Below are 19634 nucleotides of genomic sequence, written 5' to 3' on the forward strand. Positions count from 1 at the left end.
CTCAAATTCGGACACGCCAACCCCCGTCCCGGCGGGGTCGAAGTCACCGGCGCTAGTGAATTTATGTCACTCGCCGTTACGCTGCGACACGCTGGGATGTATATTACAGGAAGACATTTTCTTCGAGAGATATCGAAAAGTCAGTCTCTCTCTCTCTCTCTCTCTCTTTCTCTCTCTCTCTCTCTCTCTCTCTCTCTCTCTCTCTCTCTCGCCCCCTCTCGATTTTTCTCTCTCGTTTCATTGCGATTACATTTTTCTCTTGACTTATATAAGTCTCACGTTCCGATCGACGTCGGAAGCGACAACGCAGGACGAAATGTCAAAGATTCATTCAGTCTAGAGACTAAATAGAGGATTCGGGAGAGACGAAATGGGAGATTCGGTGATCAATCACCCCGCGGGAGCCTCTCGCATGCTCCGCGTCGCGGACGCTACATCCCCGCCCGCTTGTACCGTTCAAAGGCACGAATCGACTCTTAAGCCCCGACAATACCCTCCTTACGGATCGACCAAGCCCTTACACATCCCCCTCCCTCGTTTGCCCTCGCGTGGACTGACATCTCGGATACCGGTAACTCATTGGTATTCCCGTGAGGTGTTTCGCCCCTGCGAAACCTTACGAAAAGTGTGAACTTAATAAGGAAAGCCTCCGTGAATCTGACCATTTTTCTAATAAATAAGGGTCTTACGTGGAACGACCCGCATCGCCGCGCGCGATATTAACGGATAAAAACGCGTGAAATATTTACGACCCCTAGGAACAGCAGGAACAGATGTAGCATAAAAATATTCTCAAGATTATACAAGAATTAAGAATTTGAAACAAGGCTAAGATATTATTCATCTCTGCTCTCTGAAAAATTCACATAGGGATGAAAACCATCCCCCCGTGACCTCGCCCTCGATATTTGCGGCTTGTCGCGCGGATATCGGAAACGTCGCGCTGGTTCGCGCCGCGGCACAGAAAGATGACAAGCGCTGAACTTAGTGGGTAATTGTGCGGTTAGGACCCTCTTCTTGCGGCGTAATGAAGGAGTCGTCAACGAGGCCTATCTACACTCAATTAGCGTGATTACAGGTTCCCCCCTTTCATCGCCCGGAATACCCCGCTGCGACACCGCCGCGCCGGGAAGGTCGGGGTGTAATTGCGTGACACGCACCGTACCGAAGCACGAACAGCGTTTCCGAGATTGAGCGGTGTAAAAGCGCCTCCATTACGATCATTTCACGCCTTCGGCTAACGAAGGCATTTTTGATAGATTAATTAAGGCATTCGGAACATCGGTCTCGCTCGTTCGCGACATTGTAGGTTCCGGTTTGCGCCGCAAATCTGTAATGTGTAACGAGACACGTTCTGCATCTTCATCTATTTCTCTTTTACTATACAATATGATAAAATGAGAGATTGAAAGTAATTAATAAAATTTGAAGAAACGATCTTTATGGACTCTTACATGTTGTAAACCATGGAAATCTTTACCTACATAAAAATTTAAAGAAAGATAAAATTTGACGACTGATAAACTCGCAAAAATTATATGACACTGATAAAATCGCAATTAAAATTTTATAAGTTTTAATTTGGAAGGATAATTTAAATTTTAAATTTGTGAAATGTTTTTATTTCGTGAAGGAAAACTTGGTGGTACCGTTCTCCAGCCTTGCCTGCCACCGCACGGCTTCAAGTTGTACCGGTGAACTTGATTGCTTTCTTGTTCGTCGGTACAGCAGATTTCATTTAGTTCGAAGGACAGACAGACAGACAGACAGACAGATGGTGTTTAACAAACTGTATATGATACTTGATCAGTCCATTTACAAAAATTGCTCTAATCAATTGCTCTAATCAACGGGGATTCTCAAATTTTTCTTTTCCATCATTTATATGTCTTATAAACTATTCAAAAATTATTGCTTTATTTGCACAAACGATAGATAAATGGATCTAATTATTTATTCATATTTAGTAATTATTTTAATGAACTAGTATTTTAATGCTTCAGTGCTTTAATGAACTACTGATGATTAATGTAATAAAAAAATAAGGATTAGTCGCTATCGGGAATATATGTTAGCTTAATGCATACATTCATAATTACGTATCATTGTGCGCTGATAATTAAACAAATGTGTTTTTTCACCGGTATTGATATTATATTTGAGGGAATGAGGATATCATAATAATACACGTCCCTTCCGAATGACGTCTGATTAAGACTCGCGTAAATCCCATTAAGGTCTAATGCCTAAAGTGTAATATGTGCTATATTTGGGGCTCCTCAGTGCAGAAATCCAAAGTCTTGGTGTTACAGATAATATAGACACATAATATAGACAATTTGTAGATGACATATCCTATCATATATGTCCAATATGTTCTACATGATGCATGACGTAATCTTTATTATCTCACGCGAATCGTCGATGTCAGAGATGAGTCAAATGAATTAATTTATTTATAATACTATACATGAGAAAAAATTTATGGAAATCAAACATGAAAATTTCGCTGAAATATTTGATCAAATATAAATTTAGAAATAATTTTGTTGAGCTATTAGAATAATTATATATAACGCTTATGTATGATGGTGTAATACCAATATGTAAAAATTTTTTATATTTTAGCGATCAATCTGAATATTATACATAGTTATTTTAATGATCCAATAAAATTATTTTAAGCCGGATTTATATTTTTCAGCAGATTTGATATATCTCGCCAAATTTTTAAATATTTCAGCAAAAGTGTTGTTTCCATGTAGATTACAGGTAGATTAATTTACATATGCTATTTTTACTAAATAATACTTTATCAAGTAATTGTTACTGCGAAATATATTTTCTTTTGGAAAAGTATAAAGAAAATATTACGATAATTGATTTCATTACTTTAATTATTTAATTATTATATTTTGACATCACGTTTCAGAAGTTAAAGCTTAATGATAATGTAATAAACTAAAATAGTTAACTAAGATAATGAATAATTAATTAAGATAACGAAATTGCGCCAGCATTTGTTACTTGATGTAATAAGCGACTCATTTGTGACTCGCCTGAGATTACATCGTATCTCGAATAATTCAGACGATAATTGACTTTTCTGATACGACACCAAGGCCAAGATATATATCGTATATTTCACAATATATAAACGGTTGCAAATGAATATTGCGCTCGATGCCGATGTATATAGGTATGCGCGTCATTTATAGAAGCTCCTCATAAATATTCGCCACTTTACACAGCGAGGAGGGAGGAGCGGCGGGGGAGGCGCTCGAGCAGGATATCGCTCGGAAAATATGAAATGGGCCTTTAAGACTGTTACTGCCAGGATCAGAACATTCAGGAGCAGATGGGGAGTTGTTCGCCGGCTTCTTATAACGCGTAACATCGGCCGAGGAGTTTAAAAAGCTATTTCACGGCGGCAGGGTGCATCTGTTTTGAAAATCTCGCGATTTTAAGAGACACGGGGGAGGACTTCGGAGGGGGTGGAGGGAGCGGGAAGGGAACGGGGACGGGGAGACTCGACTTGTCAGCCGTTTTGAGGGTTCGCGCATCCCCGAACCTTCCCGGTGTCGCACCCCTAAAAATCATTGGATGGGAATCCTTGTTACCGTCGCCGGAGTGTACTTTGCGGAATCGACGTTGTCAACGCCAACTGCCGTAAAATCAGCCGTAAAAAGTTTGTCTAAAGTTCGCGGTCATACATGCATCGCGTTTCACCGGCAGAATTAACGGAGTGTGATATTAATTTAAGAAAATGCCTCCTTCCATTTTTGTAAGAATTTGCCAGAAATTAATTTACGAGCTAGAGTTACTAACACACGAATTATCTACGAATTATTAGACCTAACGAAGAAAAAACTATGATATTTTATATTTTTATTCTAAATAATATATTTCACAGATACGAAAAAAATATTTCTTAAATAATAATTAACTTTTATGAAATTTTCGATATCCCGTGCGCGTTATGGAGAGTGCTGGAGCACCAAATGTGGCACGGTGTGTATACGAAACAGGAATATATTAAATTAAATACGGACGTAGACGCGCTTATGAAGCCCATAAGGGAGGCCTAATGCTTATACGCGGATTCAGATTAGGTTGAAGAATTATGAAGCGAGTTAAATCAGCGGCGAGATTAGATCGGTAGGCAGTGTTATCTACCGCGCTCTCCGTCGCTCCCCCCAGTTATTTGCTACATTAAGATAAGAATTCTCTGGCTAGCATCGAATTTGCGCTGACTTACAGGCGCCGCAGAGTCCTCTACGTATCATTCGAGATAATTCTAAACAAAAGTTACACCCCGCGCCGGGAGAGATTTGCATTTGCTAATCCGGCGAATATCATTTTACCTCTGATCGCGTCGTTTCTCGACGCATTGGCATGTCAGGAGCGTACGTCTGTACGATCGATGAAAAGTGGAGAGCATTACGATACGTTTTATCGAAAGAAGGGTCAGTTGACCGTTTCGGGCGTCCGAGCGTAAAGGTATTCGAGGCTTCGAGAGCCAGCTCCGAAACGTTACCGGGGGAAAATCCTCCAAGGGGTGCTCCGGTACGGCACACCGGGCACGGAAGAAAAGACCCTTCCGGCCTTTCCAAGATCGCGCAGGGTGCGACACCTCATTTCCTTATCTTTAACAGGCCGTTACTTCTCCGTGCTTCGTTTCTTGACGCTCTTTTATCTGTATACCCGCGGGAAAATGTTTCCCACCCTCGGGCGCGTTCGACATACATATCGCGTCTGGTAAAAGGAGCCAATTAGCGGAATCATTCTAATCGGGAAGGCGCGTCTACTTTTCTATAAAGTAATAGATTTTGAATGTGATTCTCTTGGAGATATAATTAGGATCGTGCCAAAAACGCGTCAAAAACGATGGATGATTGAATGGGAGGATCGCGCATCTATAAGATACTGGAAAGCAAAAATCATCAGTCAGGCCGAAGATCCCCGGAGGGTGATGTCCGTCTGGTGTGTTCACCCGCCGGCCAATAACACCCCATTCACCCTTACCGAGTCACACACCCCGGAATCCAAAGTCGTCGTGCCCTGTGAAAAATGATCTTCCCTAAATTGCTCGCTTACATGATAAATATACTACTCTCGGCGTACATATTGCCTTATACGTAAAGACCGTGTCGTGCCTTGTACTACATTTAAAAATGTTACTTTCGGCCTTATGTTGGTTTTATAACGCGGAAACTCTGAGAGAACTAAAATCGCAATAAAATCGTTTTCTCGAGAATAAAAATGGACTAAATTTATTTAGACCAGACTTCATTATTAAAGATTTCATAATTAATAGATTTTAAATTTGGGGAGTCAGTGCTCTTATGTCATTTTATCCAGAAAAATCGCATTCTCGTTGCCGGCCTAAAATTTTTGTAACTAGAGGCTATTTTTGTTAGTTACCTATTTAAACATTTAAAGAGATAAAAATAATGACAAATAAAACAATTTTTTTTTTTTTTTCAAAATGACGAATATGATAAAATCAGGTATACATTGGACGCGATTTTTTTCTAGTGTTAATTAATATATAAATGTGTATTTCGTTTGGTGTGCTTGGTTATTTCGACATCGCGGGTGAGAGATGTCGTGCCGTAGATCCCGTTACGCCACCCCCGATACTGTTACCCCGAGAAGATCTGATCTCCGTTCCGATCTCGGACGCTCTAACAGAGACGTAAGGAATTGCGGCACGGGGCAAGTCGCGCAGGTATAACGTAATATATTGTCGGACGCGCTGCATGCCGTTACCCTGTATTCTGGAAAACGGGGGCGGCCGTGCGCTCGTGCTCGTAAAAATGGAGATCGCAGCGCAGATGAACGAAATGATCGGCGCGAGGCGACACGAGACGGTAACGGATTCCTCTATCATCGCATCGCCTCGCGCTGTTTCCGACGAAACTATTTTACGACGTCTCCTCTCGTGTGGTTCTACCTTCCCTTCCTCCCCCCCCCCTCTCCCCTGCCTCTCTTCATTCCTTCCTCTCCTCCATTTGTACCCCGCATCGGATCGGATGAGACGCGCGCGACGGAAGCGATGTAACGAAACGACGACCGCGTGTCCCGACTGACGTTTTTATTTTTATTTTCCCATTTCGTGGGATTACAGATTTTCTCTGAATCTCGCAGCCGAACTCGTCCGATATTTTCCGACCACCGGGAGCCAAGTGCGAGCGAGACGCCGATAAGCGTGGTGATGTACTGCAGAACGCGGTAGCAATAATTTTAATATATAGCAATCGGATCCGCGTGATACAAAGCACCATCAATCGTGCGGTTTTGCGGCTGGACGGTCCGGTGCGCGGCGTAACGAGGAAATGGCGCAATTTTCAGCTACACACCAACAAGCCTAATGTGTATCATGTGCGTATATAAGCAGCAGCCGCGTGATCGCGATGCCGAGATCGTGTATATGCCATTGTGTCCGGGTAATTCTCGATATCCTGCCGTGGAAACGACGGAGCGACGAGTTTCGTTGGGGCGGTGGGGGGGGGGGGGGAGGGGTGTGGAGGGACGCGCGCGGGGGGATCGTAGATCGATCGCCGAGCATACCAATCATTGCCGTAATATCCGCGCGGCATCGATGACACCTCCGCTATCCTCCGCTCCTCTCCGCTCCGCTCCGCTCCGCACCGCGGCCGGCCTCCTCCCCTCGCTCGTTTCATTGCCTCGCGTGAGGCGCGCATGCCTCGGTTCGGCACGACGATTCCCTTCCCTGATCTCGTAGAAAATACTTATATTCAGGCTCGACGACGGGGTCAGCGGAGCATTTACGGAAAATATCGTATCCTCGGGATCGCCGCAAGAATAACGAGATCGCGGCCATCGCCGGCCATCGTCTCATAAGCGGAAGCTCGTCTTGCGGAACGTCTCGCACGCGCGGCGCAATGTCCCTGACTGCTCGAGAATCTCTTCGATTTATACGCACGATTGAAAATCGTGTCGGGTCGAGATTGTACGTATCTTCTCGTCGGCGGCCTAGGCATTCCGCGGAAAACGCGCGCGCGTCGCTTCTTCCTCTCGGCTCGGCTTTCTAACTTTACTTCGGTATCTCTCCCCGGACGCCTCTCGCTCTCTTCCGACGTCGCGTTAGTCACGACTCCAGCTTCCGCACCCCCGCAGAAATAATAATTCAGCAATTATCTCCGTGATCTCCGCGTGGCCGTCCGTCGAGCTTGTTCATTCGTTTCCCGCGTGAGAGATACAAGGGAGGAAAAAAAATGTTGACGACAATGTTTGATAAATAGCCTACGTGTCGACGATTAAATTGCAGCGATACGTCGTGGGGCGCTTTCCACTTCGGAAAGAAGCGAGAGAGAGGTCGTCATATCCCGGGCGTGAAAAATCCCAAAGTACGAAACTAATAAACTCAAAGGAGAGGGAAACAGGATTTAACGGACACGTTGACGAAGGAGCGCGAGTTCTTTCTACGGTGTACTCGTCACCCTGTCTCCCGTTGAGAGGATGACGTTTGTTAACGCGTTCGTTTCCAGCGGCCTGGCACCGATCGGCGTGGGTGCGGTCGTATACTCCCCGTCTCTTCGTTCCCATTTCAATCTCCAATACCATTCATGCGTTTTGATGTAACCACCTCGGTGACGGCGACGACGTGGACGTGCGGTTGCGCGCACTCACACTCACACGCGCACGCACACTCACCCACGCGCGCACGCACGCACGCATGCACGCATGCATGCACGCTCACGCATCGCGTACAAGCTCATAAACAAAACGAGCGCGTTTTATTGGAATGTCAAAGCGGAATATTGGTATTCTTCGCGAGGACTCCCCAAAATATGTACGTCCGCGTGTTGCATGCTAATGACCGATGCGGGAACTCGCCGAGCATCGGGCCTCTCCTCTCCTCGTATCCGGTTGTCAGCGCGAGTCGTTAGAGTCGCCGGCGCCATGGCGGCTTGATAGCCGCCTGGAAACTCACCTTTCCATTCTAACTTTAGCTCTTCCTCGACCTGGGAACGCGAATGTCTCTTCCCCTTTCGTTCCCTGCATGAAACTCGCGGACCGAGGAAATCACTTCTCCGAATTGACTCGACCTAAATACTCGCCACGTCCGGCTGTCATCAATTTGGATTCCGATTCGATGTATTCTATTCGTTCTCGGTAATCGCGATGAACAATTTCGATGGTGTCCTATCGACTTTAGCTATCATTTTTGAAGCGTGGCGTCGAATCGTACGATCGAAGCCACCTCTGACGCAACTTACGTAACGAGCGAGACATTCCTTTTGCAACTTTCGTTGATGCTCGTGGCTGATGACGGCATAGCGATTCGACACGACATATATTAAAAGGTCTGAACTAGCGTATATTTATTGTTAAAATAATTTAAAATAAAATAAATATATATTTGAAATTTGACGAAAAAAATAATTTTCATACAGTCCAGTGCAGCGATAAAAAATAGGCTTACAATGCCGGTTACAAGAATATGATAATACGAATCTATCGGCGCGATCTAAAACGCGGCGCATCCGTGCGTATAAATCGTCGCCTGCAGTTTTCCCTCGTCTCGGGGGAACTTTCCAGAAAAATCGTTTTGTCATAAATATCAGCACCCCTCTTCGACTGCGGGCCGAGCTTCCCGTATTGCTGTACAATACGGTCGTGCGACGCGATCAGTATGGCATATTCGCGTGACAGATATACATGATGAGAGATTGAGAGAATCGAATTTAGCAATTGAGGAACAAATTCGCCTCTTCGTGACGATAAATTTTTCTTAACGCGACTACGCGTTAGTCGAATCGCCGGAATAGCCGAGTAGCCGTCTCGAGGAGAGCCCGAGAGGCCCGGTATAGCCTATATATATTACGCCTCGATAAGCATCGTGCAACGCGAAGATAATGATCCTAGGTCCACGGGATCCTGCCGCCGTTTTACATTATGTCAATCCTGCGGAGAGACCACGATCGCGATAACGATCTCTGCTCGTTTCGCTCGCACAGGTGGTGAATCTCCGAAGACCTGTCTCGCCCCAGGATCCTTTCCTGAACGCGGCTGTTTACAACCGACCGTTCATCTGTTGTAATCACGGAATGAGGAATTATCAGAGCGGTTACGAGAGTATCACTCGTTGGGATTGGACATTACGAAATCACGGGTGCGCGAAAACAAACCGCCTTCCGGGTTTGATTAAGATATTAGGGGGTCAACGGGGGACAAGGGGACCCGCTTCCCCGGTCTCTCCTCTCTATTTGAACCGGTATATATTAGCGACGGCGATACTTAACGTAATTGTCGTAACCCGATCCCGTATGGTAATGAGCGTGGGCGAGCGAGCGAGCGGGTTAGGCGCCGAGCGGGGGAATGTTTAACCTGCACGCCGGGGACGCGTATTGTTATTTTAATGGGCATTATTTGATTTTAAAGTTCAGTGAATGCTAGTGTGTTCTTGAAGGGGGATGTGATTGCCTCGCCGATAGGGTCCCGGACCCTGTTATTTCCTTTCCCCGAGTCCTATTTTCCACCGCTGGTACGGCCGCTGCCCCTGCCCGCTTGTCAATCTACGCCACTGCACGCCTGAAAGTCCAAAAATTGCCATGTTCTTTCGGACGTGCGCAAGAATGCAGGGCACGTGGAGAGAAAGACCAATTCCTTTTCTCCAATCAAAATTCTTACACCGCTGCGAAACGCAGCTCTCTCCCTCACGTCAAAAAATCATCTCTCTTCGCTTGTTTTTTTATGATAAACCGTAACAAGTGTATTTTCACAAACCTTCCGATACGATGAGATATTTGGATGTTCGAGTATTTTTTTTACGACTCAACGTGTTCCGCAGACACTGCGAGAGAACACCAGATCGAACGCGGTCGCTCCTTCCTCTAAATTAGCAACGGACTAAGAAAGGTCTATGGGATCGTGGCCCCGTATACCGGTTGATTTGCTACAAAGGGGATGAAATAGGCGGAAGCGAAGGGGGATCGAACCACTAAACTCGCGTCCAGTAAATAGAATCTAATCAGCTCCAGTTGTAGCCGATTTTCGGTCAGATTTTCAGTCAAAGTAGCCTTCGACGAACCTATGTATTTTTTTTTTTTTTTTTTTCAAAGAATTCCGTTCGTTCGCATCATTCGGATCGTTCCGGATGGCGTTAGAAGCGTCACGTCGATCGACAAAGTACGCGTGTAACCGACGGTGACGGAACGTCGTGGCGTTAAAAAGGAAAAAAAAGTAATATCTCGACAAGAATGTGCACGCAGTCTGCGCTATGGAAGGAGCAACGACGAGGACGAGGAGATTACTTGGATCTGAACGAAGACAGCGAGGCATAATTAAGTAGCGCGACAGGGAGGGTGCTCTTTTTTTTCTGGGAGAGCACTGGGGCGAGCGGTTTTTTCCTTTAATGTTAAAAAAGTTACGCTAATATGTGTGCGTGCGCCGGCAGTAGAGGAGAAAACAATTTGTTTCGCTAATCTTTCTCGACGACAGACGTAATTGAAACTCCGACGCAATTATGAATCGCAGGGGGATGGTTCTTACGCGCGCCTGGGGCTCTGCTTCTTTTATTTTTAATACGTTCGACGTGTGATGTAATTGATAAACGATCGGTCCAATTTTGTTCGATAAGATCGTGGCTTTGTAGCTTAATTAATTCGTTTAACGATTATAGATACATTAAGTATTGCAAATGGAGTCTCGATAACTAGGTATCGCGTTAGTACATTGCATTGATAAGGTACACTTAAGAGTATATAAACAGCGGAAGAAGCTCGTAAATTTCAGGCAAAGTAAATTTATAGTAAATTTATAGAAGGAGGACAAAATTCATTAAGTGAAAACCGATGGCGAAACGAGCTTAGCCATTACGAGGCGCGACGGAAGGAAGAGCGCCGGGCGGAGAGGAGGCCGCCACGAAATATTTCACAGAGACTTATCTCGCGGGAGTTCTCGCTATCGTCGAGGCGAACTTTTTAACTCTATTTATTTCGCACCGCGGCGCGAAGATTCATTCGGTTGTTATTATTTATTACACGGCAGCGGCGGAGCGACGCGCGAGCCTTTCCGACCGAGAGGGTGGCGAGCAATAATCGCCAACAATAAACGCGAATCGCACTTGATTATTATGATTGTCCGACTCCTTTCTGTAGCACCCTCAAATAACTTCGTTTCTCGTTAGTAGCCAGGCTCCCCTTATGCCGTGGCGAGCGGAGGGAGAATTTGGCACGAGAGGCGAAGACGGGAGTGGGCGAAACCGGAGGGAGGCTCGTCGGGGAAAGACGGAAGGAGGAACGAAACGCGGGGGTGCGAGGAGGGAAAGGCATTCCGCGTTTCCGTCTGCGAGACCGTCGGGAGGGTGAATGACAGCGCATGCAATTTGAAAAATTACGAGAGCCGCATACGCTTACACATACGTTAACCCTCGTATTCCTTCGCGGATACCCCGTGCCCGGTGGGCAAATATCTCGCATGAGCAAGATCACGCTTGCCCTTCTGTGATCCGCGACAGTGTCAAGATATCTCCACTCTTTATTCTCTATTTGTAAAAATTTTTCATGTTCATTAAGCAGAGAGGAATCAATCATTATACCCACTTATATTTTTCAATTAAAAAATTCTTATTGTTAATTTTTCTTCCTATTATTTCGTATTTACTTATATCCGTTTTCTATTTTTCTTTCATCTCTTCCTCCCTCTTTCTCTCCCTCGGATTTCTTTGCCAATAGAAATAGTCGAATTGAATTAAATATACAAATTGCATTTTCTCTCTACTTTGAACTCGAAGTATATCGTATTCTCTTCGTTTCTGTTTTGCGTTCCTTGTTGATTATTTTATTATCGTTGTAAATTGCCAAGTTGTGATCTATATTTCTCGTTTCTTTCTTTAACATTATTATTATTTATTTGTAATATTCTTTTTTTTTTTAATATTATTTTCTCCATTTTTTTACAAATTCTTCATATGAACTTTTTATGCTACCCCAAGGCGATTGAGCAAAATTATCGTTCTACTCTGAAGAGTGACAATTCACGATCAACGCATTCTACTTCGCGACGCGAACGAATATATTCGCTCACTCGTACGTTTTATACATCGCGATATTATCTTTCCCCGTCTACTGGCAATCAGTAACCGCTACTAACTGGCGCAACACGCGTAACCGCTTAGAGGACACGTGCATCCTCGCGCACAAGTCGGGCGCTCGCTCTCCGAGGGCTCCTCCCCCATCCTCTCCTCACCCCCTTCCCTCATTCGTCCGATCGTAATCTTTCTGTCTCAGGTACGCGCATTCGGTACGTGTTGGTCGGAAATTCTCGATTACACGGAGGCAGGAGCGACGGGGCGGGGGATGGGAGCGGGAGCGAAGGCAGCGGCGGTGGGCCAGTTTATTACGAACACGTGGGAGGACTTGGCGCGCACGTAACACCATAGGTAATACGTGTACACCCGAAGCGACGGCGGTCGGCGGGTAACGCCATAAGATAGGGTCTCATTATTGTCGGTACAGTGTTCCTAAATTGCCGCCCGGAGCCGTGGTAGACGACGACCCGGGCGCGCCGCGCACCCCCCCCCCCCTGTCCCCCCGAGGAGGTCTCGGCACGACTAACTAACGGTGGACCAATTAACTTTCAATTAGAGAATGGAGATAACTCTTATCGCGTCCGCGCGGGCCCGCGCGTCGGCGGGAGGGGCGGCTTTTAATGGGGGCCCTTCTTTACCCGACGGCCGACGTTTATGCGTCCGTCCGCTGATACATTGTCCCCGGGAAAAGGGTTAGATACGGATCGCCGCGCGCGTAAAAGCGATATTATCCGATTGAAGGAGCGCGGGCGATTAACCAGCGAATTAATGCGTCCCCGGGCCGTATTTTCCGGAAGTGCTCGGAGTTTGCGCGCGGATCAACCCCGCGTCTACCCCGATAACGCTCGGGGAGGGGGGGGGGCACTTATCGTCTAATACAGCCGCGCGGTTATCGCCAGCTCGAAACGCGGAATGATACGCGGACAGGCGGCACGCGGAACGGACGTCGGATCGTTTTCTCCAATTCTCGTATAGGTATTTCGCCATTTACGCGCGAATAACTGAAAGCTGTCCCTTTTTCCAAGGAGAAAGCGATTAACGAGGTGGATTAACGAACGTTCGACGGACGTTACGTTTATACGGATAAACGCGCGACGTGCACGAGCGCTATCGAGGAGGCAATGAGCGCGGGACATCCATATGTATGATTATGAGAACGGAGTTATCACCGAGGCTCCCGGGTAGGAACACAGCCCGCAGCCAAGTTCATATTTGTGCATTACGCTCACGTGCAACGATACAATAAGGAATCCTTCGTATCGGGGATGCATGCTAAGTACACGCGGCGAGCTCGTCGTATCTAGCAATGCCGATGCGTCGTCGTTTCTCCCCCGTGCCTAGGCTTCGATCCGTCTCTCGTACCTGCCGGATCCTCGAACGTAGGAACGGCGAAGGAACGATCGCCCGTCGTTTTCGCCGCGCGAGCGATTTCTAAATACGAATTTTCTGAATAGACAATCCGAAGTTTCTCAAACCGACTTGGCTCTCGGTGCACGTATTTTTTTATATATACTTTGGATTAAGGCGTACATTCGGAGAAAAAAAAATGATACTTGAAAATCGAGGAGGAATAGCACTCCGACTATGCGGAATTACGAATTATATTGCGATAAGAGAAATGTACAAGTTGAATTGGAAATATGTAGTTTGGATTTGGAACATAATAATGTAAACCGTTTTGTAATAAATATAGTAGAATGGAGGACAGGAAAATAGTAATATAAAATTTTTTTTAAACTAAAAATATATTATTGATACGAAAAACATGTGACATAATGATTAATCATAAAAAAATATTTGTTTAAATCAAGAGAAAATAAAATTGTCGTGACATTAGATATTAAGTTTTATAAAATTAATTGAGAATAGTTCAATTTCAGAGTTATCACATCGTAGTTGATACATTTTATTTTTGTCTGAATATGATGTAAAGAAACTATTATTTAGGGGTTATATTAGAAGTAACTTCTTGTAGATTTTTAACATGTTTGTTAATATCAATAATATTAAATTAATTAAACAATAATCGGTATATGACTGAAAAATTTAAAGACGAGATATATAAAAGTATCAAGAGCACAAAATATCGTCCGATCCAAAAGAGTCAATATTTAATTCATATTTTACATAAATTAAACGATATTCACTTACTTCAAATATTAAAAATATTACGAAGAATGTTTTCTATTCGAGTTTAGTCAGAGTAAATTTCTAATATCGAATGTTATTGATTTTACATTTTCGAAGGAAATCTATTTGGAATGATATATTAATTCCTAGATATGAAATAATTTATATACTTGCATGGAAAATTATATCTGCGATCAACAAATGATTAAACTCTTCAGATAAGTCTGTTGTATAATTAATTTCCATTCGTATCGTAATTAATTTTTCAAAGTTTTTTTATAAATTAGTCCGTTTATAAGTCTCTTTGAAAATATCTTTGATTCAACAACTCCAAATTTCTTTAGTTTGAGAAACAGACAACAAGTGGATTTGTGATTTGTAATTAGAACGTAAATTTAATTGATATCTTCTTCGCGCGTTATATAATTAGAAGATATAATTATTAAAAATGATTTCGCGTATTGCGGAACGTTATAAATTCGCATATATGTATTTGACGAATTCGTGGACATCGCGGACATCCGTTAGAAGCTGCGAAAGTCCCGGCTTCCATGTACACGAGACGAATATTGAAAAGTTTAGTTGACACCTCATGTCGCCGACATCATGACGAATAATACTCGTGTGTGAAAGCTGGCCCTTATATGCAAATTCTTTAGGTTTTATACTCGATCCAAATGGTAACGCATCCAAATGATAGTTTAACGGCGAGAATTTATCGAGCAGCACTCAGTATTGTTACTAACAGACCGAAAAATATAATCCGATATTAACAACGGTAATCTTCGATGGGAAAAGTACAAAAATGAAAATCGCGCGGAAAAAAAAAAGAATTTTGTCAAAGCGGTACGCGGCATCCTCGATGAAGAGGAACGAGGTTGCATCGTATCGCGTCGCATCACGTAGCACGGGAGGGAGAGAGAGAGAGAGAGAGAGAGAGAGAGAGGAAAAAAGAGGGAGGGGAGAAAGAGAAGGGGAGAGAAAGAGACAGAGCGCGCGATGTCAGCTCGAAACGGAGTGAAACACCACGATGAGAACGGACGCCGAAGCAGAAGACGAAGACGACGAAGACGAAGACGACGACGACGACGAGGACGAGGACGAGGACGATGTCGACGAAATAAGGCAGGGTGAGTGGGCGGACGCGCGTCGCACCGGAAAGCAGCATCGTTCGTCGAGCAGGGCGTTTCGTGGGCGGGATAACTCCGCCCGTTATTCGGCGCACGCTCCCGTTATTCACGTACTCTCCCGACTCCTTCGTCCTCCGCGTTCTCTCGGTGCTCTCTCGGCCCGCGACGTCTCGCTCGTCGTGGACGGTACAGTCCCGTCTAGCCGCTCGCTCGGTCACGAACCCGAATAAAACGGCGGTGCAACACCGCGGGCCGCGTCCGCTCCGCGTCAGCTCCTTCCGCGCCGCTCGTCCACCCTCCGCCGCCGCCGCCGCCGCCGCCGCGCGAACCCCCGGGATTCGATCGGGCGCGTCCGTCCGACGGTCGCGCGGCCGTCGATGTCGACGTCGGGGTACGGCGCCGCGAACGCGTGAATGACCGTCTCCCGGATGGTACCGGATGCCGGCTCGTGCGCCAGTTTGTTGTGTACCGCGTACGGCACGTGAACGGGGGTGAAAGACGGTGGCGAGAGATCTCCACGGACGGACTGACAGATAAAGTGAAGATAAGTGAGCAAGGCGACGCTGAAGAAATGTTGCCGTATCAGGTGGCCATGGATTACGGGGGCTTTCAACGGCAAAGCCCGGTCGGGGTCGGTGTCGGTGTCGGTGTCGGCGGACCCCATCAGGGGGCCGCTGGGGCGCTCAACATCAACCCCGCGTTCACGCACTCCTGGTTCGTACCGGCGGACCTCTGTGTCCCGTACAAACAGAGTCAGGGTCCTCTCCTCGAGCCAGGGCATGTTGTTTCTCTTATACTTATTTCTCTAATTACGTATTACGCTTAATAGTTATCCCCGCGCCGTTCATCCTTCGACGGCGATCGATCCGCGATCCGGCACGAGTGTTCTCGCGGAAAGGATGGGATCCTCCAATTGTCTCGCACGTATCGAATCTAATTCAATAATCGATCTGTAGACCGATTGTTTTTTTTTCTCTTTCATTGATTAGCAACAAAAATTCGCTGTAAAATTCGCTTTTATTCACGCAATCGCGAAACGTTATATCCGAATAGCGGTGTAATTTAATTTAGGGGATGGACATTTGATCTTATAACACCGTCTCCGGGAAGACACGAACGATCTAGAAATACGCAATCGTCTTAATGACGGGATGTCGTGTATTATTTATGTCACTCGATCACGTAACCACGTCCCGCACATTCGACAAATTACGCAGGTACATACGACAAGGGATGGTTGACATCGAGAATTTCCGCGGCCCTTCGGAAATCGGATGAAAGGGCCGCTCGTAGTACGGGGTACGGTCCCAAGAGAGCTCTGTCACAGTGAGTGGATAATGGGAATGGTGATGGGTGGCGGTAGGTAGGTATAAGGCGCAAGGGTGGTAAACCAATGGGGCAGACGAGTACGTCACGCCGCGGCCGTAAACCCGATGCGATATCGAAGGAACGCTGATGCTGACGGGGCAACCGGGGGAGCCGTCAATGTTACCTTTCGCCTGTCGCCCTTATCTTCTTTCCAATATATACCTCTATTTTGATTTTCCGACGTCGCCAGTAACGAGCCAATCGCGCTGGTGCGACTCGAACGGTCTTAATCGCGACACGAAACCATTACCACGTCAACCCTCTTCGCACGGGGATCAAAAAGGAGTCTGCGTATTAATTTTTTCCAACTTTAATCTCAATCTCGAGAGCTTAGGACATTTTTAATTTTTAGTTTTAGGACAGTTTTAGTTTCTTTTATTTTTTTGCACTTGGTAAAACGTATTATTTTTTTTTAACTTTAATCTCAATTTCAAGAACTCAGAATGCTATTTTTTTTTTATTTTTTGCATTTGACAAAAGATATTAATTTTTTAACTTTCAATTTCAAGAACTTAGACGACTATTTTTTTATTTTTCTGCATTTAGCAAAACGTATTAATTTTTTAACTTTAATATCAATTTCGAGATCTTAAGACGCTATTTTTTTGTTTTTCTGCATTTGACAGAACGTATTAATTTTTTAATCTCAATCTCGAGAACCCAGGGCATTATTTTTTTTACTTTTCTGCATTTGACAGGAATTTGTTGTTACATACTTATACCATAATTTAATCAAAATTTAACCAGAAGTAGTAAGAGGTCACAAAATTCTGTTCGATAATTTCGTTTGATAAAGAAAATTGTGCAGTTCTCGTAAATGACTTAAGTCCATATAATCCATTACGATCGTTTAAATATATTCTAGAGATAATATAGCGGAATCCATAGACGGTCACGAAATAATTAGCTTCAACTTGTTGAGATCAGTGACCGCATCATTATACCTGACTTTGGCGACCGTGTCGCCACGAATGCGCCCCGCCGCGCGGCCGCGGACTCACGTTCCCGGAAGTTAAGACATAGGCGCATCCGGATGCGAGCCACGGACGTGAGGCCTTTCGAAACCCCTTGCTTTCTCTGTTAGCCGACCGAACGTTGGCTACTTAACTTTTCAGTGGGTGTCCCCAGGCCTCGGCCAATCCGGTCTTTCCGTAGAGTCGCATCATTTTCAGATTTCAGCTGACTCTTATTGTTTCTTACATACAACTTTTTTATAATATTATTTTCTACTTATTTTCTTTTTTTTATAATTTTTTTATAATTTTCTTGAAGCTATAACATTACACTTTACAGGAATGTTTGAATTTTCACAAAAAATGTAATATAATTATGAAACAATTTTCTTTGTATGTTATAATTTTTGTTCTCCCATCTCGTCGTCTGACTTCGTTAAAATAACGAGCGAGGATTATTATATTCCTGCCGGAAATGGCTATCTTGATCATAACGGTCAGCTTTGCCCGCGACGCAAAGACAAAAGACACGGGGCAAAAGCGCTTCGCGCCGTAAACTACATTTGATACCGGGGGAGAGTTTGGGGTCGCGCATCCAAAATGTAAAGGAAAGAAGAAACAGCTCTTACAAGTGCATTTACCGAAAGTTCTCAGGCTCGACCTCCGCTCCTCCGCATCGGGAAGCTCATCACGTAGACTTTAAGCCCTCCCTTATCTGCGCGTCATCAGGAGCCAACTTCCCTCCGACTCTCTATCTATCCGCTCTCTCGCCCTCTCGCTGTCGCGCACACATCTCGACCCTCTCTTTCTCCCCCTCCCCCCCCCTCTCTCTCTCTCTCTCTCTCTCTCTCTCTCTCTCTTTCTCTCTTTTCTTGTTCTTTCCCATTTTTCCCCTCTCTCGCTTTTTTCCCGTTTTATTGTAGGTGTATGTAGCGCATGCATGCATGCGTGCGTGCGGCGGTCGTGATTTACGTCCGCGGATGCAGCGAGATGCTTTAGTGCTCCCGGCGTTATTCTTTCTCCTCTTTGTTTCTTTTTCTCTTGTTTTATCCGCTCCCATTCAGATCTCGCTCTGTTTGCCGTGGAAATCGCGCTTCCTCCCGCCCGCGTCGTTATTCACTGTGTCACGATGAATATTAGAATACACAGAGCGTATTCCCGGTAGCTCTGACCTACAACGATAGGTCGTTTTCATCTCCCCGACGATCGTAACCGATAGACGAATTCCACGACGGGAATCGCGGGAATTACTTTTAACCGCGGCTTCGCCGATTTCCCCCGCCGTTTTCCGTGGATTCCGTGGACGGCGGGAGACGCCGTCGCACGCGCGTAATTGCGTAACTCTGTGAATTTACGCGCGTCGCATTATCCCCCTTCGCGCTCGCTTATAAAGCCCGACATGATCCAAGCGTTGCATCATGAATGAAATCGCGGGACCGTGCGTTGGTCCACTAGAAGCGAGGGATGTACCGTGAATTATTCATGACATCGAATAAAAACGTAAACGACAAAAGACGAGCGCTCGCGATATTCCTTTTTTTCTTTTCTCCTCCTTCCTCGGCGAACTTTGCGAAAGAGTTCGCCAACGACGTCGTCGCCGTCTCGTCTCGTTTCTACCGGCGACGACCGGGCCATCGGGCGGATTCGAGAATTCGCGGATTAGCGAATTCGCCCCGGGAAATCATCGCCCGAATCATCGTGCGGGACCAAAGCAGTTTACGATTCCCCGCGCGAATCTAATCGCGGCGCTACGCCGTAAAACTTATTCCTCGCTCCTCGTTATCGGACGGTCGGGGCGGAAATGACATTTTTCGCGTTAAGGCTACAAAAGCCCGGGCATCCGATAGCCGTCCGGCTCTCGCCGCTCCCGCTGGTAGCAGGGGCCGCGAAAGAAAATTATGTCGAAACTGGAGCCGTAACATTAGGAGCATTGTATTGTTGTGCGAGGCTACGACTCTCCGGGGAGTAGGTTGGAAGGTCCGCTCGTCCTTT

At 45.6% G+C, this 19634-nt stretch overlaps 1 protein-coding gene across 5 annotated transcripts in view; it reads left to right on the forward strand.

The window, feature by feature from the left end:
• LOC105428826 (protein trachealess) overlaps window positions 1–19634 on the forward strand; it is an 81355-nt gene that overhangs the window by 43969 nt on the left and 17752 nt on the right. Inside the window, exon 1 of one of the 5 annotated variants that reach the window (XM_089084739.1) lies at window positions 15176–15321. The exons of 2 other annotated variants lie outside the window; for them this stretch is intronic. In XM_089084739.1, the coding sequence (XP_088940865.1) occupies window positions 15191–15321 (131 nt within the window). In that variant the 5' untranslated portion in view covers window positions 15176–15190. Of the gene's footprint in view, window positions 1–15175; window positions 15322–15467; window positions 16099–19634 lie in introns of those variants that run through there. 2 more of the 5 variants (XM_089084737.1, XM_089084738.1) reach the window with 2 other exon arrangements.

This window comes from Pogonomyrmex barbatus, unplaced genomic scaffold (assembly GCF_055798465.1).
Source record: "Pogonomyrmex barbatus isolate J1 unplaced genomic scaffold, ASM5579846v1 scaffold9, whole genome shotgun sequence".
Classification (NCBI taxonomy): domain Eukaryota; kingdom Metazoa; phylum Arthropoda; class Insecta; order Hymenoptera; family Formicidae; genus Pogonomyrmex; species Pogonomyrmex barbatus.